The sequence below is a fragment of the Staurois parvus genome, unplaced genomic scaffold, assembly GCF_062004578.1.
Source record: "Staurois parvus isolate SC_StPar_1 unplaced genomic scaffold, SC_StPar_1.0 ptg000130l, whole genome shotgun sequence".
NCBI lineage: Eukaryota > Metazoa > Chordata > Amphibia > Anura > Ranidae > Staurois > Staurois parvus.
This window is the reverse complement of record NW_028317926.1, coordinates 2,160,743-2,186,896: the sequence shown is the minus strand read 5'-3', so window position 1 is coordinate 2,186,896 and position 26,154 is coordinate 2,160,743. Positions and strand designations below refer to the sequence as shown.

General features: G+C 40.1%; 1 protein-coding gene across 2 annotated transcripts in view; it reads left to right on the top strand.

The window, feature by feature from the left end:
* Positions 1-26,154, top strand: part of ULK4 (unc-51 like kinase 4) — an 898,798-nt gene that overhangs the window by 200,988 nt on the left and 671,656 nt on the right. For both annotated transcript variants that reach the window (XM_089672503.1, XM_089672504.1), the window contains exons 18-19: positions 5,576-5,683; positions 15,912-15,995. In XM_089672503.1, the coding sequence (XP_089528629.1) occupies positions 5,576-5,683; positions 15,912-15,995 (192 nt within the window). The remainder of the gene's footprint in view (positions 1-5,575; positions 5,684-15,911; positions 15,996-26,154) is intronic.

Below are 26,154 nucleotides of genomic sequence, written 5' to 3'. Positions count from 1 at the left end.
GATGCAGCAGGCTAGTCCATTTTGCTGAAATTTAATTGCAGCAACTCAAAATGGTACTCAGTAGTTAGTATGGCCCCCACAGGCTTGTATGCATGCCTGACAACGTCGGGGCATGCTGCTAATGAGACGACGGATGGTGTCCTGGGGTATTTCTTCCCAGATCTGGACCAGGGCATAACTGAGCTCCTGAACAGTCTGAGGTGCAACCTGGCAGCGTTGGATGGACCGAAACATGATATCCCAGAGGTGTTCTATTGGATTTAGGTCAGGCAAGTGTGGGGGTCATTCAATGATATCAATTCCTTTATCCTCCAGGAACTGCCTGCATACTTTTGCCACATGAGGCCAGGCATTGTTGGGCAGCAGGAGGAACCCAGGACTCACTGCACTAGCGTAGGGTCTGACAATGGGTCCAAGGATTTCATCCTGAAACCTAATGGCAGTCGGGGTGCCATTGTCTAGCCTGTAGAGGCCTGTGCATCCCTCCATGGATATGCCTTCCCAGACCGTCACTGACCCACCATCAAAACGGTCATGCTGAATGATGTTACAGGCAGCAGAACGTTCTCCACAATTTCTCCAGACCCTTTCACGTCTGTCACATGTGCTCAGGGTGAACCTGCTCTCATCTGTGAAAAGCACAGGGTGCCAGTGATGGACATACTAATTCTGGTGTTCAATGGCAAATGCCAATCAAGCTCTATGGTGCCAGGCAGTGAGCACAGGGCCCACTGGAGGATGTCAGGCCTCAGGCCACCCTCATGAAGTCTGTTTTTTATTGTTTGGTCAGAGACATTCACACCAGTGGCCTGCTGAAGGTCATTTTGTAGGGCTCTGGCAGTGCTCATCCTGTTCCTCTTTGCACAAAGGGGCAGATATCAGTCCTGCTAATGGGTCAGAAGCTTCTATGGCCCTGTCCAGCTCTCCTAGAATATCTGCCGGACTCCTGGAATCTCCTCCATGCTCTTGAGACTGTCCTGGGAGACACAGCAAACCTTCTGGCAATGACATGTATTGATGTGCCATCCTAGAGGAGATGGACTACCTGTGCAACCTCAGTAGGGTCCAGGTATCGCCTCATGTTACCAGCAGTGACACTGACCATAGCCAAATGCAAAACTAGTGAACAACAGAAAAGATGAGTAGGGAAAAAAATGTCAGTGGCCTCCACCTGTAAAGCCATTCCTGTTTGGGGGTCATCTCATTGTTGCCCATCTAGTGCACCTGTTGTTAATTTCATTAACACCAAAGCAGCTGAAGCTGATTAACAACCCCCTCTGCTACTTAACTGACCAGATCAGTAGCCCAGGAGTTTAATTGACTTAATGCTATACTCCTGATTAAAAAGTGTTCCTTTAATTTTTTTGAGCAGTGTATTTACTAATGCTAACTGCATAAGGATTTAAAATACTCAATGTTGACTGAGAGAGTGAAGTCCTGCTTGAAGTTGATATGTGTTTTTACCGGTTCCCCTTAAGCTACAAAGGCTATGGACAGATGTCTAAACATGGAGCAACTATTATGCTTTGCATTGCAGTGCAACAAAAATTACGCCCTCATTGAGTTTGGAATTCAGTACCATCTGCCAATCATGGCTCATTCAACTGAATGGGGCCATGCTACAACCACCCTGCAGCCATCCACCACGCTGCAATTCACACAGATGCAGCATGGTGGTATGGCTTTTTTAGGGGTTAAAGCATAGTCTTCTCATTGCCTGTCCAACATCCTCTGAAAAGTGATCCAACATAAGTCGTTCAGAGGGTGAAACCTGTGTAGAAGAGCCCTTACTGACGGAAACATGTCAGTAGCCATTACTGACCTCTTCAGGAAATGCTCCCTGTCTGGCTATAATGCTAACACTCTGCATTTATACTTACTGATCTTGAAGTATGTGGATAAGATTCTCTGATTTCACAGGCCGGATGCCTGTTTCAGGTCAGTGACTCAGAAAACAGTTACTGGTAAGAGAAAATAATCCATGCTTAGACCAGAAACCATCACAAGACATATGGCTGCTGAGTGCTCACATGCACAAGACAGCATGGCCCCAAAAAGGCCTTATACAGCGGATAAAATAAGTATTGAACATATCACCATTTTTCTAGGTAAATATATTTCTAAAGGTGCTATTGATGTGACATTTTCACCACATGTTGGTAACAACCCGTGTAATCTATACATACAATAAAACCAAAACAAATAAGTTAAGAAATTAAGTTATATGTAATAATATGGAATGACATAGGGAAAAAGTATTGAACACATGAAGAAAGGGAGGTGCAAAACGGCATGGAGAGCCAAGACATCAGCTGAAATCTGTCATTAATTAAACAGAAAACCTGCCCCTTGTCAGTGCAAATTAATATCAGCTGGTTCATTCTCAACTGATATATATAAAATGGTGTACCATTACCAAGGTATCACACACACATCTCATGATGTGTAAAAGCAAAGTGCTCTCTCAACCTTATCATTGCAAAACATACTGATGGCATTGGTTACAGAAGGATTTCTAAACTTCTGAATGTTGAAGTGAGTACTGTTGAGGCCATAATCCAGAAGCTGAAAGAACATCATTTCACCATAAATTGGCCACGACCAGATGCTCCTTGAAAGATTTATGACAAGAGTTAAAAGAATTATCAGAAGAGTTGTCCAAGATCCAAGGACCACTTGTGGAGAGCTTCAGAAAGACCTGAAAGTAGCAGGTACAATTGTTTCAAAAAAATCAATAAGTAGTGCACTCAGCTGCCATTGCCTGTATGCACGTTCACCACACAAAACTCCATTGCTGAAGAAAAAACATGTTGAAGCTCATCTGGTCAGATGAGACCAAAATTGTACTCTTTGAATGCCATAATACTCACCATGTTTGGAGGTTAAATGGCACTGCACTTCACCCCAAAAACACCATACCAACAGTAAAGTTTGGCGGTGGGTACAGCATGGTGTGGGGCTGTTCTACAGCATACAGTACTGGTAAACGTCATATCATTGATAAAAATCTGCTGCCATCTACCAGGATGATGAAGATGAAACGAGGGTGGACATTTCAGCAAGACAGTGATCCCAAGCACCAAACCAAGGAAACTCTCAATTGGTTTCAAAGAAAGAAAATTAGGTTGCTAAAATGGCCCAGCCAATCACCTGACTTGAATCCAATAGAAAATGTATGGAAAGATCAGAATTCATAGTGGAGGACCACGGAACCTTCCAGATTGGAAGAACGGGCCAAAATCACACCAAAGCAATGCATAAGGCTAGTTTCTCCATACAGTATGTGTCTTGAAGCTGTCATTACCAACGAAGGATTTTGTACGAAGTATTAAATAAATTTCAGTTAGTTCAAAACTTTGTCTCTGTGTCATTCCTTTTTATTACACATATTAATTTGGTTTCTTTGTATGTATGGATTTCATGAGTTACCGACATGTGGTGGAAATTTTATGTTAATAGCACCGTTTCGAATTATATTTACTGAGAAAATTTACAGAGGGTGTTAAGTCTTGTATAGTAAAAGACAAATAGATGGATCTTATTCAAGATGTTTTTTTTGACTGTTGTAGACTTATCCAATGTGTTTCTGAGTTTTAATATATCCCCTTTTATCAAGGTGTAAATTCTTGGTTAACATGCAAGCTGCTATAAATCTTGCACTGTACACTAAAGTGGGCTATAGGTGGATTGTTTTTTTCATTCAGCCAAAAAACATGAACAGAATCTTCCATCCACAAAAGCAACTTTTGTGAAACAGCTGCATTCATACATGGATGGAAATTCTGTTGCTCCCTGCTGGTCCGGCTGAATTTCGATCCGTGTATGGCCATCTTAATAATTCGCCTTGTCATTTAATCACTTCCTGTCCTTAGGACTTACCTGTATGTCCTTGGACTGGAAGGGTGATATCGCGGTCATCTCTGCAGCTGCAGCAGTGATCAAGGTATTTTTTTTTTTTTTTAGCCCCAGCAATTCCCTACAAGGTAAAAGTAATCCAAGCAGCCATGGAACCACTGGATTACTTTTACACGGGGAGGAAGGAGGTCCTCCCCCACTCCTCTGCCCCCACTGCCTTTACCGGGCTCTCCCGTTCTCGGTACTGGGAACCTGCTAAGGATGCAACCAGCGGCATCAGCTTTCCCAGACAAAAGATGTTACTCCCACTGTGTGATGTTAGAAACTGGAAGCAAAGAAGATTTTGTCACTTCTGGTTTTGGGTTGATGTAAACAAGCTGTTACTGGCTTGTGAACACATCTGATCAAACCCATCTCCGTTTGATCGGATGCTTTGGAGTACAAAGAAGAGCCCTCTAATACACCCCAGATCTCTCAAATAAGAGGACCTGGTAACAGCGTAAATAAAAAAACAAAAAAAATGAATGCATCCCCATGCTCATGTGTAAATTTGAGTGTGCACATAAGTCTCGCACGTATATGTAAACGTGATTGCACCACACATGTTGTCAAAAACGTCAAAACGTGTGCAGTAATTCTAAGACTAGACCTCCTGTGTAACTCTAAACTGGTAACCTATAAAGGCTTTTAAAGCATCCCCTGTGAAGATTTTTAGGTACCGTAGTTTGGCACTGTTCCACGGGCGTACACAATTTTCAAGTGTCGCATGTTAGGCATAACATCATCTCTTCATGTTTTACAAAAAAATTGTGTATTACGGTATATTGTGTTATTTCATGAAAATGTGTATTTGATAAACCACTGTGAAAATATCGTGTGGCATAAAAGATTGCAAGAACAATCATTTTATTCTCCAGGATTTCTGCTTAAAAATAAGTAATGTTTTGGGGGGGGGGGGTCTAAGTAATTTTCTATCAAAAAAAATGCTGACTTTTACATGTATGAGAGAAATGTCACAATTGTCCGAGAATGGATGTAGTTAAAGCCATGATGAAGGAGATACAGTAAAACCTCCAAAAGCATAGGCTGATTACAGCAATCATATAAAACATCTTTATATAATATCATTTGGCCATTTTTCCTTCTATAACAATTTGCATCTTCGAACTGGATTAGACTGTTTGGTATGTAATTTGTGTTCCTGAAAATTATGAGGCAGCTAATATTTTTTGGAGAAAGCCACAGTGACATACTGTATATTGCTCTCGGGACAGGCTTCATTTAACATTATTTTTTCATCGGTGTTTTGATCCATATGCGTTATCAAAAACTTCCAGATAAAGAGGTTTAAAAAAATGTAACCAGCTCTTTGACTTTTATGAAACCTTATTTATAATGTTCTATTGAGATTTTTCCATCATGTTTTCATTATACCACAAGCTACAGTATCTCAAATCAAGTTAGCTATTTGCAATTAATTGCTGTACATCTGTAACAATCTGACATTCTTTTGGTATTTTTTTATTTAATTTTGTACAAGATTTACTTTGACCGCCTCTAATTACCTGTGCTTTATATGTTTTTTTAATGCCATTTGTAAACATTCCAGTTATAAGGTTTTATTCTTGACTTTATGAACAGTGTAATGTTGTTTTTCATGCAGATTAGTTTAATGATGCTATTTTCTGTTAATTTATGCAAGCATTTAATATCTCTGCAGGCAATCACCTTACTGACTGAGCTGATTAGAGACAATTTCAGGAACAGCAAGTTAAAACAATGCTTGTTACCTTCTCTTGGAGAGCTTTTGTATACCATTGCCGTTCAAGTAAGTTAAATCTTTTATTTGTGATTATCATTATGATTTGAAGGCCAATTAGTCTTTTTGCATGAGGAAGTAGATTGATATGCTACAGTGTATCTGTGTATATGCACAGATCAGCCATAACTTTATGACCGCTGACAGGTTATGAATAACTCTGATGATCCCCTTACGTAGCATCTGAAAATTGGTGTAATATATTAGACAGCAAGTAACCTGTTGTGCCTTGAGTTGATTTGTTGAAAGCAGAAAAAATGGGCATCACAGTTTGTTTTTGAATGGGGCTGTGTAGCCTCAGAGTGGTCAGTGTGCTCATGCTGGCCCCTGGCCCCAGCCAAGAGTGCCTATGATGGGCAGGTGAGCATCAGAACTGGACCACGGAGCAATGGAAAATGGCCTGGTCTGATGAATCACTTTTTCTTTTACATCATGTGGGTGGCCAGGTGCATGTACTTCGCTTACCTGGGGAAGAGATGGCACTAGGATGTACAGTTGGTACAAGGCAAGCTGGTGGAGGCAGTGTGGTACTTTGGGCAATGTTCTGTTGGGAAACCTTGGGTCCTGCCATTCACGTGGATGTTACTTGATAATTCACCTATCTAAACATTGTTGGTGATTAAGTACTTTCCTTAATGGAAGTGGTACTCCCTGATGGCAGTATCTTTATTCTGCGGGATAATGCACCTTATCAAACTGCAAAAATAGTTCAAGAATGATTTGAGAAACACAACAACAAATTTGAGGTGTTGACTTGGGATCCACATTCTCCAGAGCTCAATCCAACTGAATATCTGTGGAATGTGCTGAAAAAACAAGTCCAATCCATGGAGGCCCCACCTTGCAAGTTACAGGACTTGGGGCTAGTTCACACCAGATGCAATTCAGTGCGTTTTCCGCATCAAAAATGCATACACAGTGTTTTCCATGTATTCCAATGGCTCTAGTTCACACCAGTGCAGTCAGTTCCAGTCGGTTTCTAGTGCAGAAAAAAAAGTAGAACATAATGCATTTTTTCTACACAGAACTGTACTGGAACATAGAAACTGCACCGGAACTGAGTGTGGCACCAGAACTGTAAGCAAAAACGTATCTGGAGTGCATCCAGAGTGTGTTTTTGTGGTGTGAACTGGCCCTTAAAGGATGTGCTACTGACAGATTGGTGCCAGATATCACAGCATACCTTTGTGGTCTAGTGGCGTCCATGCCTCAGTGGGTCAGGGCTGTTTTGGGGGCAAAAGGGGGGCCTATTCAAAATTAGGTGGGTGATCATAGAGTCATGGCTGCTTTCTTCTGTTGCAGCTTACCATGTCTTCGATGTGGTGTTTGCAAGTGTATCTAAGTCTGCTAGTCCATCTAACACTCCCTCCCCCTAGGCTGGCAATCCTGCTGTCCAAAGGTGCCACCGTTCTCCTTTATCCAGTCTCTAATACAGGAGGTGAGTTACTGGCAAGATCACCAGATAAGAAAAATTGGCAAAAAATCCTAAAAAAGTAAATTAACACAGCCACCACATCTAAATTGGTATTGTATTACATTTTGGTTTTGGGTTTAATACAGCTTTAACTGTTGATTTGCCAGAAATATAGTGTTCTCCTACCTTTCTCTTTGACATGACAACACAGTGTCTTTTTAGCTCTAAATCCCTGCCCACTTCATTTCTGATGTATTACAGAGAAGACATACCTGTCTTCATTTCTTTTCCACCTCCTCCTCTCCATAGCCTCTCCTTATTTACAGAACACAGGAACTTATCAGCTTAATACCAGATTTCTGATAAAATCAACAGGTATTTTTGCACCTGTTAAACTGATTTAACAAAAACTTTCAATGGTGTTTTGGACAGGGCAAAAGGGAGCAAATAAGAAAAAATAATTGTAGGATTTACAAATACTTGAATTGTCTTTATTGAATTGGATTGTGTTGGGGGGATAGCCAGAGCTCCAAGTCAAAGGAAAGTTGTGGGGTACAGGAAGTGTGATTTGAGTCTGTACAGGTGCACATATGACCTTTTGGCTCTTAGTGTACTTTAATGTTCACCATAATTCTTTGTGTTTCCATACTGTTTGCTTGTTACCATGCCACTGCTAGCTTCATAAAGAGTGGGAAAAACTTATTAGTAAGGCATGTAATAACGTGCTTTGACAACATGCATTGCATTTTGTTAAGGCAGCTTATTCATTTTGAATGGGCTGCCAATGACATGATCAAAACCATACTTGACCCATTTTTTTGTAACTCATCACAGGTATGTTACCTTAGTACGTTTTGGTGCCATTGAACGTGAATGGCACCACAACGTACTAACACGAAGAACATTTTTATCAAGGAAAGGTAGGAATTGTAATCCTATTGTTTGCACTGTTCTTTGTTTATCTGATCCAACATGATTGTTATGATTGTTTTAGGACCATTTCACATGGGTGGTAAATAGACGGTAAAAACAGGCAGTTGACCTGTGCTTTTACTGCCCTCTGATCATCCACATAAAAGCTAACATTGCCACTGGGTGGTGTAGTACTGCGGGGTAGTACATGCTGCGACTGTGATGCTCTGTTTCACTAGCATGGCAAATTTACTTGGCTTGCAGAGTTTGACAGGTGCCACCAACTGTTAAACTTGCCCATGGATGTCAATGAGATTGTTCCACAATCACAAGCAAGTAGCTTGCGGTTGTGTCATGGTGTTTCTGAACCAGAAAAAAAAATTAAAAAGTTGCGGGACGCGCAAAGCCTAAAAAAGGTTCCAGAACCTTCTATGAGCATTGTTCGTTCTGTGTTTGCCACGTGGAAAAATGTGCCGCGATCATGACAAAATCGCCCTGCGTTTTCAGGTGCCATTTAAATGAATGGCACATGAAAATGCGTTCACGTGTTTTCACACTTTGACAGTGCATTTTCAAATCACGGGCGGAATTGAAGGGATTCCACCTGCAATTTTAAAAAGCCTAGCGTCTATGGAGCCTAAGGTGTAACTGCAGAGCTTACACCCAAATGTTAATTTAATGTGTAACCTTTAGTGCATTTACACATATATTGTACTGTATGTTAGCTCCAGTCTTCCCTGTAAGTCTTTTACTCACCTATGCCTGATCCAGGGAGATATGACCCACAAAATCACAGATACACAAAAGCTTTTGAACCGACCACTCACAGGCGCAGTACACTGTCCATGCAGTCTTATGGAGAGCTTGTACCTTGTTGGAGTCCATAGGACTAAATGGAGAGTATGCCAAGCATGTATAGACGCGGCTCAGAATATTTAAATAAGTGGCTTGGCAGCTTCATGGGTGATGTCTTGCTGAATTGGGGACAGGTAGACGTGCAGGGATGTTTTGGTCAGATATAGTGGGATATACATTGCCTTGAAAGAGTATTCATACCCCTTTTTGAAATTTTCCTCATTTTGTCATGTTACAACCAGAAACGTAAATGTATTTTATTGGGATTTTATGTGATAGACGAACACAAAGTGTCACATAATTGTGAAGTGGAAGGAATATGATAAATGGTTTTCAAAATGTTTTACAAATAAATATCTGAAAAGTGTGGCGTGCATTTGTATTCAGCCCCCCTGAGTCAATACTTTGTAGAACCACCTTTCGCTGCAATTACAACTACAAGTCTTTTTGGGTATGTTCCTACCAGCTTTTCTTATCTAGAGGGTGAAATTTTTGCACATTCTTCTTTGCAAAATAGTTCAAGCTCTGCCAGATTGGATGGAGAGCGTCTGTGAACTGCAATTTCCAAGTCTTGCCACAGATTCTCAATTGGATTTTGGTCTGGATTTTGACTGGGCAATTCTAACACATGAATATGCTTTGATCTAACCCATTCCATTGTAGCGCTGGCCGTATGTTTAGGGTCGTTGTCCTGCTGGAAGGTGAACCTCTATCCCAGTCTCAAATCTTTTGCAGACTCTTAAAAGGTTTTCTTCTAAGATTACCCGGTATTTGGCTCCATCCATCTTCCCATCAACTCTGACCAGCTTCCCTGTCCCTGCTGAAAGCATTCCCACAACATGATGCTGCCACCACCATGTTTCATGGTGGGGATGATGTGTTCAGGGTGATGTGCAGTGTTAGTTTTGCGCCACATGTTTGCTGTGTCCATCACATGGCTTCTTGCAAACTGCAAATGGGACTTCCTATGACTTTCTTTCAACAATGGCTTTCCTCTTGCCACTCTTCCTTAAAGCCCAGATTTGTGGAGTGCACGACTAACAGTTGTACTGTGGACAGATTCTCCCACCTGAGTTGTTTATCTCTGCAGCTTCTCCAGAATTACCATGGGCCTCTTGACTGCTTCTCTGATTAATGTTTTCCTTGCCCAGCTTGTCAGTTTAGGTGGACGGCCATGTTTTGGTAGTTTGCAGCTGTGCCATACTTTTTCTATTTTTGGATGATGGATTGAACAGTGCTCTGTGAGATGTTCAAAGCTTGGGATATTTTTGTATACCCTAACCCTGCTTTAAACATCTCCACAACTTTATCCCTGACCAGTCTGCTGTGTGCCTTAGCCTTCCTGATGCTGTTTGCTCACTAATGTTCTCTAACAAACCTATGCAGGCTTCACAGAACAGCTGTATTTATACTGAGATTAAATTACACACAAGTGGACTCTCTTTACTAATTAGGTGACTTCTGAAGGCAATTGATTCCACTAGATTTTAGTTAGCGGTATCAGAGTAAAGGGGGCTGAATACAAATGCACACTACACTTCTCAGATATTTATCTGTAAAAAAAAAATTTGAAAACAATTTATCATTTTCCTTCCTCTTCACAATTATGTGCCACTCACTTTGTGTTGGTCTATCACAATCCCAATAAAATACATTTACGTTTTTGGTTGTAACATGACAAAATGTGGAAAATTTCAAGAGGTTTAAATACTTTTTCAAGGCACTGTAAAATATAAGTGTAACTGCAAAACATTTGGGTGTAGGTATCATATCAATCTAAACTTTCCTTTTCGATTAATATGATTTAAAAAAAATTATAGCTTTATAATTATTCTAATTTTTAGAAGCATGCATAGTAGTTATTTGGGTCTCTATGATGTGGGGTTAAGTTGTATGCTAATTGCATTGTTTATAGTTTGACTTTGAATTACATAGAAGTAGAAAGATCGATTGAGAATTGAATGGCACAAACTGCTGCTTCAGTGAAATATTTTGCTCAATAAAAGGTAACCCTAGACTGAGAAAACACATTTCAAGTTTAACAGAAAACCATTAACTTATGTCAGCGTTTGGCAAGAATTGCTGCAAAGATAATGATCTTGTCATTTGTTTCTGCAAAATTATTGGATGGCACCCTGTGTTTTAGAGCATGAAATATTTCTTCTCGCTTACTATTCAGGTTTGATGTTCTTTGTTAAGATTATTTTTTTTTCTTATTTATAACTTGTAGCTGCTACTTTTTATTTTTTGTTATCGGAAGGCACTGAAAATGGAGTGCTGTTAATTCATCAGGATGACACATGCTATAAATCTCTAGAGATGTGTACTGTTTCGGGGCTGGTCATATTTTAGGAGACAAGCAACCAAACTTGTTTTGAGATTTTTTTTTCTTGCTTTCAATGAATTCAGTGTTACCTGGCTCCTCAACCTGTTATCTCCTGAGTAACTGGCTGATGGACTTTGTCTCAGTGGCGTCACTAGGGTTGGTGTCACCCAGTGCCATAAAACATGGTGTCATCCTCCCCTCCACCAAGTATACTCCCCCCTCAGTACAAACCTCCCCTCCCTCAGTATAGACCCCCCTCTCCTCTAACTATAGACCCTTCTCCCTAAGTATAGACCCCCCTCTCCACTAAGTATAGATCCCCCTCCTCAGTGTACTGAGAGGGGGGGTTCTGTACTGAGGTAGGGGGGTCTGTACTTAGTGGAGAGGGGGGTCTGTATTTAGGGAGGGGGTTCTGCATGAGGGAGGGGGTCTATAGTTAATGGAGAGGGGCTCTGTACTGAGGGCTGAGGGAGTGGGTCTATTCTTAGTGGAGTGTGGGTCTGTACTGACGAAGGGGGATCTTTGCTAAGTATAGACCCCCCCTCCCTCAGTACAGACCCCCTCCACCAAGTATAGCCCCCCCTCAGTAAAGACCCCCCCTCTTCACTATGTACAGATTCACTTCTCTCAGTACAGACCCCCCCCTCCATCAGTACAGACCCCCTCCATCAGTATAGACCCCCTTCCCTCAGTACAGACACCCTCTCCACTTGTGCTAGTAAGGAGGTGGGGGTTGGATATGTGCTATGGGGTGTCGGATTTCAAATGCATCCCCAACTTCTAGTATAGGTCTTCTCCCCTTCCAAAGTACCCTCTTAGCCTTACACACGGCCAAGATAACAAATGATTGGCTAAAGAAGAAGCACATTAAGGTCCTCGAGTGGCCTAGCCAGTCTCCAGACCTTAATCAGATTGAAAATCTGTGGAGGGAACTGAATGTTCGAGTTGCCAAACGTCAGCCACCAAACCTTAATGACTTGGAGAGGATCTGCCAAGAGGAGTGGGCCAAAATCCCTCCTGCGATGTGTGCAAACCTGGTGGCCAACTACAGGAAACATCTGACCTCTGTGATTGCCAACAAGGGATTTGCCACCAAGTACTAAGTCATGTTTTGTGAAAGGGATCAAATACTTATTTCCCTCATGAACATGCAAATCAGTGCATAACTTGTTAGACATGCATTTGTTTTGAATTTTTTGTTGCTATTCTGTCTCTCTGTTACAATACACCTACCATTCAATTTTTAGACTGATCATTTCTTTGTGAGTGGGCAAACATTCAAAATCAGCGGGGGATCAAATACTTATTTCCTGTAGATGCATTGAAATTCAGCCAGTCCCTGCTAAACCACCTGAATTTTGATATCTATGACCAGCTTTACAGTGCTATAACAGATTGGTTGCCCTCTACAATTAAGCTGAAGCCATTTTTTTTCATTCATCTTACAGTGGAGTTGAATACAGTGTATGGGTGGTATCTGTATGCTGTTATGTCAGCTTTACAGTAAATTGGTACCCATTACTGATGTTCATATGAACAATAAGTAATTGGTACAATAAAGAAGGACAGGGGCTGGACTAAGTGGTAATTTTGTTTAAGAAACAGAGATTTGAATAACAAAACTTCCTGATTAAAGCGGTATTAAACCCAAAACCAAAAATTAAATATATTGCAGCTTACCAATCATTGGATGTGGAGGCTGTCTTAGTTTTCTTTTTTTTAGCCTTTCTCCATTTGTTTTCACCTGGTGATCTGGCCAGTAACAAACCTCCTATATAAGAGTGCACCCACTCTGGAGCACCTTTTCAACAGCAGCATTCTTAATCGGGGGGGGGGGTTTATCTGTACTAGCAGATTTGGATACATTAAGAAATTAAAGCTGAGCTCCAGCTCACACTTTATACTTAGTTATATCAAGCAGTTTTTATCCTTTTGGGATGAAGGTTTTACATAAATAAATGCCGATCATTGTAAACAATCCCTGTCAGGAGTAAATGGTTTGTCTCAACTTTTGCTACATCTGCAGAACAGCTTGTTCTTTTGAAAAACAGCAGACTTACTGGCCAGATCACCAGGTGAAAATAAAAGTAAAAAAGCCTAATAAAGAAAATGAATGCAGCCACCACATCTAAGAATTAGTTTGCAGCAACATAATCATTTTTTGCTTTTGGGTTTAATACTTATTTAGGTCGCTCCTAGGATTCTGTAAACGATATCTGAAGCTACTTACAGGCACCTGGGAGAACATTTTGTTTGATAGAATTGGTGGTTTTGGTAAGTTCAGGTTTGCTGTAAAGGTACATTGCAATTAAAATGAGAAAATTAAAGGCCAACTCCTGGCACAATGGCTTTTTAATTTTTTTTTTAACCCTGTAATATTTTATATAAATCCTGAAATTCTGGAAGTGTTTCTTACTAGAGTTGCTGTTTGTAAGCTCAAGTGAGCTGCTGCAGGAAAGTACTAGGGAGCCGTACTTCCAGCAGAATGGTGTCTATTACAGAGAACAGTTTCGGTGACGACCCTGTGCATCCTATCAGAATGAATGAAGAAAGAATTTGACTATTGTCTGGTGAACCTTGACTAGACAGTTCAAGCCTTGCTTCTGTGACTAATCTCTCATTTTCCTAAAGGTACACACATTCTGTCAGGCAGCTTAGGTCATTTTAGGCAGCTAGTAACAGACAGTGTCTATGGAAAAGCAGTATCTGCATGTGGACAACGAAGAACAGATATTCTTGCATTGTGATAGCCATACTTTCTAGTCTTATGGATTTTGCTATAAAATGTATGAAATTAACAAAGCTGGATTCCCAGAGTCAGAAAAAGACAGGCAGTATTTCACAAATATTATCCTTTTCTGTCACTCTTAGTATTAGTAATTCCTTGCCTAGGCTTTTGGATTGTAACGTTGCTCCTAAATTCTACATCAACATCCCTGCAAGTGTATGACCAAAAGATATGGCTGCCTATACCCAGCCCAAGGAGAACAGCTTGAAAATACTTTGCATGACTGCCATTTGCTCTTTTTAAATTGCATCCTGGGAGATATCAAATCAGTACCATAGCTATACAACTGCCACCCACTTTGCCCTGTAAAACACAACTCCCCGTTGTTAAATGGTATAATGCATTAAACTGAGGAAGTTGCAGGGAGTGGAAAGTTTGTAATTTGGCGCTGATGGTTACTATGCATGTCCTGAGCTCTTTTGCTTCAGGGGTTCAGGGAACTGCCACTAGAGTCTTCGATAGCTGACATTTCAGGGAGTGTCAGATGCCTATGTCTTTGCGCTACCCACTGTGGCTCTCCCTCCCAGAAGCTATATCTATAATGTTTTTCTGCATCTATCAAAGTGTTAAGAAAATTAATTTTCAAAGTTCACAGCAAAAACACTGAAATCACAACTTCTTTCCTTATTTTCTGTGGAAGCAGAATCCTTGCAACCTGCCCACCCTTAAAGGGAAGCTACACTGCATATGAGCACCAGAAACCAAAACACTAATTATTTTTTATATTCAAGGCAAACTCCTTCATCCATCCATGTCTCCATGCTTTAAGTGATTCTAAAGGTTGAACTTCTAAAGGTGATCCTCGGCCCTGCACCCACTCTGTCCTCATTGGCTCGCCTGCTGTTATGGACAGTAGCAGGAGTCAATGGCTCCCACTGTCGTGTGAGCCAACAAGGAGGCAGAGACCTGGGAGAGCCACTGCTTTCATGCACATTGCTGACCTGGGAGAGCCACTGCTCTCATGCACATTGCTGTATCGAGATGGGGCTCAGGTAAGAATGAGGGGGGCTGCACTCAGAAGGTTTTCTTACCTTAATACATAGATTGCACTAAGGTGCCTTTAGAACCAATTTTATTATGTTGAGAAATCACTTTGAAACCCCCCCCAGCATTTCTGGCTGTGGCCATCTTGAGTAAGGGCAGGTGATTCATGTAGAATTTACTTCCTGGAATCCACCATATTTAACAGGTGCTGTAAACTCTTAGAAATAGAGTCTGTTTTGTGATTTCTGAGAATGAATTATTTCACATTACTTATAACTAGAGAGGTCTGCGAGGGATTGTTTTACAGTTTTCACTGCTTGTCTGTATTTTTGGCACAGATGCACTTTAACATACAGATATACAGTGTATACTAGAACACTCAAACCCCAGCAGTATTGTGGATAAATAAAAAATTAGAATTCAGTGTGATAGGCATACTGAAGAAATCTTAAAGTTATAACATAGTAGATTTTTTTTTTTTTACTTAAGCTGTATAGGTACATTTTGAAGCTGTTGATTGTTTATAAACATCCCAGTACTTGCAGTACCTAACAAGAAAGAAAATTCTGAGAATATTAATAAACATTTTATTTTTTAGCAAAAATGTATGTATGTATATGATAGCAGCATTCAACGAAAACGTCAAAGATCATATTTACTGCAGATTAAAGCACCTTGCTTCTTATTTTACAACATTTAGCACAGAACTTGGTTTAACATGTGAAGTTACTAGTATAACTTTACTGTTAATTGGCTAAACATATTGCTGATTTCAATGTGCAAATGTACCATTGCATTGTAATAAAAAAATGGAGGTGTTAACATGTTTAGTCATTGTTCACATTCTAATGTATGCAAATGTAAGCTTTGCAAACTATGTGTAATAATTGTAACTCTTCAATTTGCTGCAAAGCTTAGTTTATAGTGATTTATCACTCAACCTTGTATTTTATTACAGGAAGAAAAAAAAGATCACCCCAGAGAGATCTGGACTGTTCCCTTGGCTGCTTACACTGTGCTAATGAGATGCCTTCGGGAAGGGGTAAGTCTGCTTTTTTGTCCTCCCTAGAAATCCTCCACTGTAATAACCCCTCCGGCATTATGTGAGAACTGTAGCCTGCAGCAGTGCAGTATCCTGTCAAGCAAGTATAGCTCCAGAATTTAAATAGCACTGAGCAGGCAATGGACCGCTGCATGAAAAAAAAGAGATAAATTTACTTTTCCCCACAGCTTAGAATTAGCACGTTGTTAATTAACGCCAACTAAGACAGAGGAACTAAATGTACTTCTGAGACGGCATAATACAGCTGATTATTACCACTCTTCTAGAATGATTGGGAGTGAACAAGCCACAGTCATACAGAGGGCCATCGATTTCAGAAGCTATAAAATGAAATCACAGGTTGAGGATGCTTGTGGTATGACAAACAGCTCCTGCGAGGCCTTAGAAAGTGCAGATTTCCTGAGTCCAGTGCAGCAGTTTCAGCTTTTAATTGCTCACAATTCACATGTTCTTGTAAAGGTTTTCTTAAAAAACTAATTTGCTTAAAGCTGAAACGTGGGTCCCCTCAGCTCAGTTTGAATTAATGAGAATAACTTAGAGCCACTATATAAATAAATTGTTGTAGTAGTTCATAAAAGCCCACTTGACATTGTTTCTGCTCTTGGCGAAGCCCAGGGCAAAAAGCTTGTCTCCTTTGGCTAGAGGAGTCTTGATAAACATTGTCCTTTTGACATGATTACAGTTTGCAGATGAGTAAATGTGAGAAGATTGTAAAGGCTTAACACCAGACAAAAAAACAAACAAACATTTAAACCTCATGCATCCTTTTCGGAAAACATTTTACAGAGTTTGGACTACTTCCAAGAAAGTTTAATGAATATGTAGACAGCTGCCAATGTGTGTGTGTGTGTGTGTGTGTGTGTGTGTGTTAACTGTCAGCGTGTGACATGGAGGCTTTGGACACATAGCAAATAATTATTTGGTAACACTTTTTAACTTTTTTTTTTCACACTAGCACAAGCACTGGTTTACATTTAATGGGATGGAGATTCATACTAAGACAAATCACTAACTTGCATCTAAAAAACGTTAGATACCTTACATTCTGATTAATTCTCTCTATGTCATTTATCTTTGTCTAGTTACAGTATAACAACGGCACAAACAAAATAATATTAGAGTGTAGTTACTGTATACCTTAATGTGAGTCTCCGTAGTCACTGTATTAAGAGTCAGTCTGCCCATTTGTTTGATACAGTGCTTTAAAGTGGATTTCCTTCCTATCACTATGTTTAAAAATGTCCGCTCCCTCCTTCTTCTACCTATGGCAGGCCCCTTTGACATGGGGCGGACTCAGTTTAGATCAGTAGGGGATCTGGCTGCTAATCCCCTGTTGATCATATCAGAACAGGTAGATGGCAAGTTTCTGCAGAGCAGATACAGACACAGTCTGCGCTGATCTATGTGCGGCCGGATGTAAATGAACTCCGCTGACCTCTGATCTGCTTACACAGAGGGGGACCAGATCGGAATTGGAGGTAAGTGAGTGTAAACTGTCACAAGTTCATTTACATCCACTGGTCCATAGGTGTGAATGGAGGGTCTGATCAGTTCCGCCTGAAAAATTGACAGGCAGACCTGATCAGACCCTTTGTGTAAAAAGGGGCCTAACCTGTGTAAAAAAATGTGTATATTTACCTATTTTCTGCCTGCTCTAGTTCGGTCACGTGTTCCCCTATGTCAATGAGCAGCAACTGCATGGGAGAAAAAAGCGCACCTGACAACGGCTGGTAAAGCATAGAGCCATGACATTACATATAGGCCCCATGTCACAGCCACTGTTGGCACTTCCCCCTCTCTCTTAGAATGCCACAGAGGAGTCGGATCACGTGGCCTGGACTGGGCTGAACATATGTAAATATACCCCTTTTTTTACACAGGTTAGTTAGCAGTAGGGCAGAGGAAATATTTTTAGGACTAGTTAGTGTTAGGCAGAAATAATTATTTGAGTCACCCATTGGCTTCTCATGTCTGTTGATGTTTAGCATCTCTGTACCAAAGTTTTTTTTAAAGTACTTTAAGGCCAGGGTAACATTTGTTAGTTTCTGCGTCTCTGTTTTTTTCACTTGTGTTGTAGCTTGGATTCCCACATTTTCCTTATTTATTGGAAATCACATTGCATGCACATGCACAGAGAAATGGACATCCCTTATTTTTCAAACTACACCACATAGATCTGAACAATCTCATTGAATAACAGTGCTTCCTATGACACATGAATGTCATACGCACAAATTTGATGTGTTGCCATGGGTTTTTACGTGCTGGTGTTAAAGGGCCCTATCTGTACTCGCAGTAAAGCCAAATATCCAAATAACTGGAAAAACAGCTGCATTCTTGATGTCTTGTTGCGGTGTATGTAGAAAGGACCCAAGTTCCCAAGCTGGGAACCTGGGTGTCTAAAGCAGGAGTGGTTTTAGAGTTTTTTTCCACTTTGGTACTGCAGGGGTGTTTCCTGAAAAAAATACTGATAATAATACTTGACTATAGAAAACACCAGTATGATACAACTTAACATACAGTATATCACTACTAAACCAAGTAACAAAAAATAAAAGTCTTCTTTAGTGTTCAAATATGTGTCTGTGTGTATCTTCCACCAAGATCAGCTGTGTTTCACCACGTGACACCAGCCTCCACCAGATCCTAAGCTGCCAGATAGAAGCAGCAAGCATATGTAACAGTGATCAAACAGCTCCACTGTTCCTCTGGTACAACAAGGGCCCCACCGGGGGGCAGTCATCCAGCACGTCACTGTATAAGGAAACCACTCGCCACAGATGACCGTATATAGTGTAGCAGTTTTATTAAAAATAAATAGTGCTCATTTACAGCCTCTTAAAATCACTTAAAGCCAAAAATAAGCATTTAAAACCCCCATAATGCCATAATCCAACAATAGGATAGGCAAAAATGAAACACACAAAGATGGTTGCCAGCCCCGGAATCGGAAGTCGTAGCATGTAGTCAGCATGTAACTCTGCCTCGTGTTTTGTGCGAGGGCACATCTATAGGGGACTCTAGAATGAAGCATTAAATAGAGCACAGTTTTAAAGGTCCTATCAGTACTAAGCATTATTAGCTAATGTAACCCCTTTACAATTTGAAATGGCACAAAAATCTAACTGGATGTTTCTCGGTCTAAACTTGCATAGTCAAGTGAGACAGAAGTAATGTGGTCTCTCAGTAAATTCAACATGTACCCCATTGTGCAAGTAATCATTTTTGGATATACTGTAAGTGCAGCTACTAGAATGATGGGATTATAAAAACAAACATAAAGTCTAAAAGTAAACAACACAGCACAGTTCCACAATAGATTATGCAATAAAAACTTACATCAGGAAAAAAAATATGAAGAACTATATCCCTAGCAATTCTTGATCACCAGTTTCTTTGACTATCCGAACACATCTATGGGGAATAATGTCCTCAATTAAAACAAGTACAAATAGATCAAAATATCACTGGTTTGAAATGAAAAGGAGAATGGGTCCTTGCTTTGCATTTCACAACCTCTGGCCAAGGAATAACTGAAGCAAGCTGTTCCTGGGGTGCATTATGGGACTAAATATTCTCCTGCTAAAAGTGAATATTGTTGTTACAAGTTGGAAGGTGAGAGTACTGGGGTAAATGTTTTTATTTTTTCAATTGCAGTGGTTTGTGATGCTTTTGTTAACTGGAAATACAAGGTTTTTTTTATTACAAGACATCTTTGGGTTCATGCACACAGTCTATTCTAAGCACCTTTCATGGCTAGCATAAATCTCCCAGTGCTTTCATGCACATATCGCATATGTTGTGTGCAATCTGCCATATCCATGGGCCTGCTGATGCACTTGTTTGACGGACTGTATGCAACACATCCCTGGGTGTGGTAAAACTCAGGAAATTTAGGGTAGGCATAAATAATTGCCTTTAATTGTCCATGTACATGAACCCTTTATGAAACACACAGGTAATTTTTGTTAGCACAGTCTTTCTAGGATTCCTCCAAAGGTTGCTGGGGATGCTTAAAACAGCCATTTCTATCTGTAATCACTGACACCAATGATGATAAGGAATTTTAGCTATCTGTAACAGAACATTCCTCTCACTGATCCTTGAGACCTGAAAATTATTTTAGTGTTTTTCCATGTTAAAAAAATTGAGAAAGGCTGGCTTATGCACTAGCAGCCCCCCTCCCTCTGCCCTTGTTGTTGAGTAAGAGAGAGGATACTAATGGTGATTTCAACTGCTTGAATACAATATTGAAATATCTCTTGTATATACCATTCAGGTTTTGCTGCTTCCACAACGTACTAGGTAGAAGAAACAAATGAGCAATAGATTCATAAATGAATGATAATCTGCATGGCCTGAAGTAAACCCAATTGAAATACTGTAGTTAACATATGGGATGCTTCGGGTTCCTTCTGCAACTTAATTGAACAGGATGTGTGCTGATGTTTTATTAATACACAATCATATAAAATTAGTTTTATGTTGATAAATGCTACCTTAAAATAGTCAGTTGCAGGTTATATGACAGACATTGTTCTTTCCCCTCTTTTAATGGGAACTGACATACTGTATTACTAATACAATGAAACTTTCTAAGTCACAGAAACTGCAGTAACACATAATGGAATAGAGTCACTGGATGCATTCAAAGGGCAATTTCCAGTAGAGTGACATTGGTCTTTATGGACCGCACCCAGAGTGGATTCCCTGTGTGTAAATATCCACATGCAGGCCCGTCCATGAGATCTTCGAACATATGAGTCTGTGCTCCGTACTCATCCAGTCTGGACTGGTGTAATGAAAGATTGTGCAGCACCAGGTTTATGAAATGGGGCTGCATGTAAGCATTCACAAACAGAGAATGCACTATGGAGGGGTATAAAAAAAAAAAAGGCTACATCAGATAATCCTTTCACTGCCAGCAATGTAAAACCTACAGTGGCACAGAAATGCTTCCAGCTTGCCAGCTCAGTAATGTCACTGGCATTCCCCTGTATGCTGTAAGCACCTGATTATTTCAGTGACCATAAACTTGTAGCAGAATTGTTACATGGACTCTGCTGAATAAGAGAATAGCTGTGATTGCATCTATTCACCTAAAATGTTAATCAACTCCCCCCCCCCATGCTGCTCTGCTTTATCTCCTCTGCTTCCCCACCATATCACGATCCCCTGCTGCTATGCCACCTCCCTGAAACCTCTCTGTGCACCCCTGTGTGGGTGAATATGGCCTTCCATGGGCATACAGTTTAGTACGTCCCAAGAGACCTTCGTAGGAATTTAACAGGAATTTTATGTTATGTAGTGTTTGTTTGCGCTAATAATGTTTTTAGTATATCATTTCAATAAACACTTGCGCAACTATTGCAGGACCTAAAAAATCAGTAGTACCTGCTTTTTATTCTACCGGTTCCATGCTTTCAGAAAATGTATGGTTTGAGAGGGGTCTTTTACAAACTCTGAGAGCTGTTAGACTGAATTCACATTGACTTGCGATAAAATGCAGGGAGATGAATGTACATTTCCATCGATTTTATGTGTGTTTTAACATGTGTTGACTTGTTTTGATGCACGTTTTGACTTGTGTTGACACTTGTTTTAGCAATTGTTAAAATGTATTTCATTTTGCAGGATTTCCTGTGACATCACATCCTGTGGATTACAAAATAAATCACAAAGCAAACTTTTTTCTTTACTTGTGTTGCATTGACCTGTGTTTTGCACGTGTTGACCTGTTTTGCAGTATGTTAAAATGCATACATGTTGGTCAACGCAGCATTGTACTGTGAACAGAACACATAGTAAAACAATTGTTTTGTGTTGACCTGCTTTTTACAATTGCACTAGAAAGGCTGATCAAAGTACTAGTGTGAATTAGCCTTATGTGAAAAATTAAGTAAGTTGCTTATTTACAGTTTTTTGTACCTTTTATTTTCAGCATTTTGCAAGAAGCCAGAATTAAAAGCTTACAAATATTTCTTAATTATTAACTCAATAAAGTTTTAGTTTTTATATTTAGCAGGAATTTTGTAAGTTTTGCAGTTTTTTCTGCTAATAATGATTTTAGTGTATTTTAGCAAAATATAGGTAAACATTTTTGCAAATATCATGGGGCATAAAAAAATCATTAGTACCTTCTTTTATTCTACTGATCCTGTGCTTTTTTAAGTGCAAAAAATTGGAAAAGCTGCAAAAATGGTCTGGCCACCTGAGTTTAAAACTAGAGAGCAGCGCCTGGCTTTCCTAAAAGGAAAGAACATGATGAAACAATTAACAAAGTTATGCATGGCTACTTCTCTCTATTGGATATGGTATTATACTGAGTACAAGGAGAGTTGTGGAGGCTTGTTGAAATGTTATATATATCCTTGATGGTCAAATATGGAAACATGGAAGAGATCAGAGATCCAATTTAGAGGTTTTAACCTTATGCCTTGTTGACGCTTCTTTTCCAAAAGAGTCCATATTTTCTGGTAAGAGTCCTCTATACTTATGTTGGCGGCGCACCTTGGTGTCTGTAGATGCGGTGATACACAAGGATTCCGCTATAATGGTGTACAGCATCAATGGGATTTTTATTTTGGAATTTTTTATGTTGAGGATTTGAACATCACTATATTTTCCTATTTTTTATGCACTGTTTCTGTAGTCCTATATATTTCAAAAAGGATTGGGATCCACATAGATGCCTGGACTGGTAGCTGGCTCAGCCTCTCAGTGTGCTGCTGAGAGACTGAGCCAGCCACTCCCTCCCACTCCACAACCCAGTGAAACTGCAGACTGAAAACCAAGAACTGAATGATCAGCAGCATTTGATCGCTCAATTCTCAGTCTTAGAGGCAGCAAGGGGCAGCTGCATCTGAGATTGGTGCTGCAGCTATCTTGGTGAGTATGACTGTCAGTTATTTTTATTACTAAACCTCTCTTTTAAAGCATAAAGAAGATTTTTTTAATGCAAGTGTTGCCTGCATGTTCCTACATCTGTCCAGAACATGCCCATGTGAGCATGTAATGTCTTTTTTCAGTGGCACCTGCTGTCATTGACTAGTAATTCCCTTCACTGAGGACTCTTCTTCCTGTTAGGTGGCAAAGCAGTGCTTTGGAAAAGAACTGGGCCTCCTGAAGATCGGCCAAGGATGCTGTTAGCTAGTGGATCGCCATGTTTTGATGCAGGGGAAGTTGAGTCTCGTACACACAATGAAAATATCGGACGAATGATCGCCTGCTTTTTTTTGCATGCTAGTCTCATATGGAAAATGAATAGGTTACTAAGGTTGTGGAAATTGCTGGAGGACAGAATACAACGTCCCGCGATTATATATTGTAATGTATTATTTCGTTTTTGAGCATGCACAGTATTGATCACTCAATTTTTTACAAACCCATACAGTACTGATTAAACGAAAATTGTTTGTTCTGGTATCCTATGAGAAAAAATGTTATGCTTGTCCCTTCGGATAGTTTCACATGAACTGTCATGATCGGTTCTTGAAAGCTGTGTACTAAGGATCAGATTATCGGACAATTGCTCCAAAAGCCGTATATTTTGTTTGATTTTCTGTTTGTGTGTACTAGGCATTACAGTCACATATCGCATAAAACCAACAGTAATCTCGTGGTGTACTTTCATTCCACCCAAGAACAATTTAAACTGTCTCAGTGCTTCATAAACTCTTTAAAATATTTCACAAGTGTAACTAAAGTATTTTCTCATACATTGTAATCATCTAATCAACACTTCTTTTGTGAAAGAATTTTTCTTCCAAAAAGGAACAACTCTTGTGCAACTTTTAGTAAAAATGCATACAGGTGAAACTCGAAATATTAGAATATCATGCAAAAGTTCATTTATTTCCGTAATGCAACTTAAAAGGTGAAACTAATATATGAGATAGACTCATTACATGCAAAGCAAGATAGTTCAAGCCGTGATGTGTCATAATTGTGATGATTATGGCTTACAGCTCATGAAAACCCCAAATCCACAATCTCAGAAAATTAGAATATTACATGCAATCAATAAAACAAGGATTGTACATAGAACAATATCGGACCTCTGAAAAGTATAAGCATGCATATGTACTCAGTACTTGGTTTGGGCCCTTTTTGCAGCAATTACTGCCTCAATGCAGTGTGGCATGGAAGCTATCAGCCTGTGGCACTGCTGAGGTGTTATGGAAGACCAGGATGCTTCAATAGCGGCCTTCAGCTCTTCTGCAGTCTTTCCCATGATTGTAATTCCTACTGAACCAAACTGAGAGACCATTTAAAGGCTCAGGAACCCTTTGCAGGTGTTATGGCTTAATTAGCTGATTAGAGTGGGACACTTTGAGCCTAGAATATTGCACATTTTCACAATATTCTAATTTTCTGAGATTGTGGATTTGGGGTTTTCATGAGCTGTAAGCCATAATCATCACAATTCTGACAAATCACAACTTGAACTATCTTGCTTTGCATGTAATGAGTCTATCTTATATTAGTTTCACCTTTTAAGTTGCATTACTGAAATAAATGAACTTTTGCACGATATTCAAATTTTTTGAGTTTCACCTGTATGAGATAGACTCATTACATGCAAAGCAAGATAGTTCAAGCTGTGATTTGTCATAATTGTGATGATTATGGCTTACAGCTCATGAAAACCCCAAATCCACAATCTCAGAAAATGAGAATATGCAATCAATAAAACAAGGATTGTACATAGAACAATATCGGACCTCTGAAAAGTATAACCATGCATATGTACTCAGTACTTGGTTTGGGCCCCTTTTGCAGCAATTACTGCCTCAGTGCGGCGTGGCATGGAAGCTATCAGCCTGTGGCACTGCTGAGGTGTTATGGAAGACCAGGATGCTTCAATACTGGCCTTCAGCTCTTCTGCATTGTTCGGTCTCATGTCTCTCATCTTTCTCTTGGCAATGCCCCATAGATTCGCTATGGGGTTCAGGTCAGGCGAGTTTGCTGGCTAATCAAGCACAGTAATCCCACGGTCATTGAACCAGGTTTTGGTGCTGTACCATGTGACTGCTTTGACCAATCACAGCTAACAACTCAATTGTATACAATGGATGGCTGGAAGCCATCCATTGTACACAATTTACATGTGATCTGCTGTGATTGGTCACAGCGGTCACATGACACTGGCAATGGGCCAGTGTAGAGATGTGTCATTGGCTGTGTCCCAAGGACAGAGCCGGTGAAAGATCACGGCACTGGGCGGCCCCTTCTGACAGGGAGTCATATGATGCCCAGTCACAAGGAGGAGTGTTCTGCCCGGCCCATCAATCTGCTATAGGATGAGCGGGAAGGTGTTAATTGTACTTTTATGGTAACAGGGGCACTACATAGGCAGGCTAATTTATAATCAGGACTTGAAGGAATGCAAACGTAATTAAAACATTAATAGTGCCGTGTGTATAATGAGTGCAGTGTACAATACATAGGCAAAGCATACAAAATAGAATACAATAGCACAGTGGCTAAATGGTTAGCCCTTCTGCCTGGCAGTACTAGGGTTGTTGGTTCGAATCCCAGCCACGACACCACCTGACTGGAGTTTGCATGTTCTCCCTGTGCCTGTATGGGTTTCTTCTGGGTACTCTGGTTTCCTCCCACAAATCAAAGACATGCTGGTAGGTTAATTGGCTCCTGTCGAAATTGGCCCTCGTATGTGTATGTATGAATGTGAGTTAGGGACCTTAGATTGTACGCTCCTTGAGGGTTAGGGACTGATGTAAATGTACAATATATATGTAAAGTGCTGCATAAATTGACGGTGCTATATAAGTACCTGTAATAAAAATTAATAAATAAATAATACAGAATTTGCAAATTTCCTTTACAGATTGTAAGCTCATTGCGAGCAGGAACTGATGTGAATGGATAACAAATATGTGAAGCGCTGTGTAAATTGATGGTGCTATATAAGTACCTGTAATAAATAAATATATAAAAATACACTAAGCTCCATGTACATTTGTGGCATGCCTTACGTATTCCTGGGGTGGCTAATCAAAATGGCTGAAGCTGCCAAACCCAGAATAAGATCTAGAGAAGGTTTTGGTGCCAGCGAAGAAACTTGCATAAGTTGCATCACTGGAGGGAAAATAAGTATTAAAGAGTTTAGTTTCAA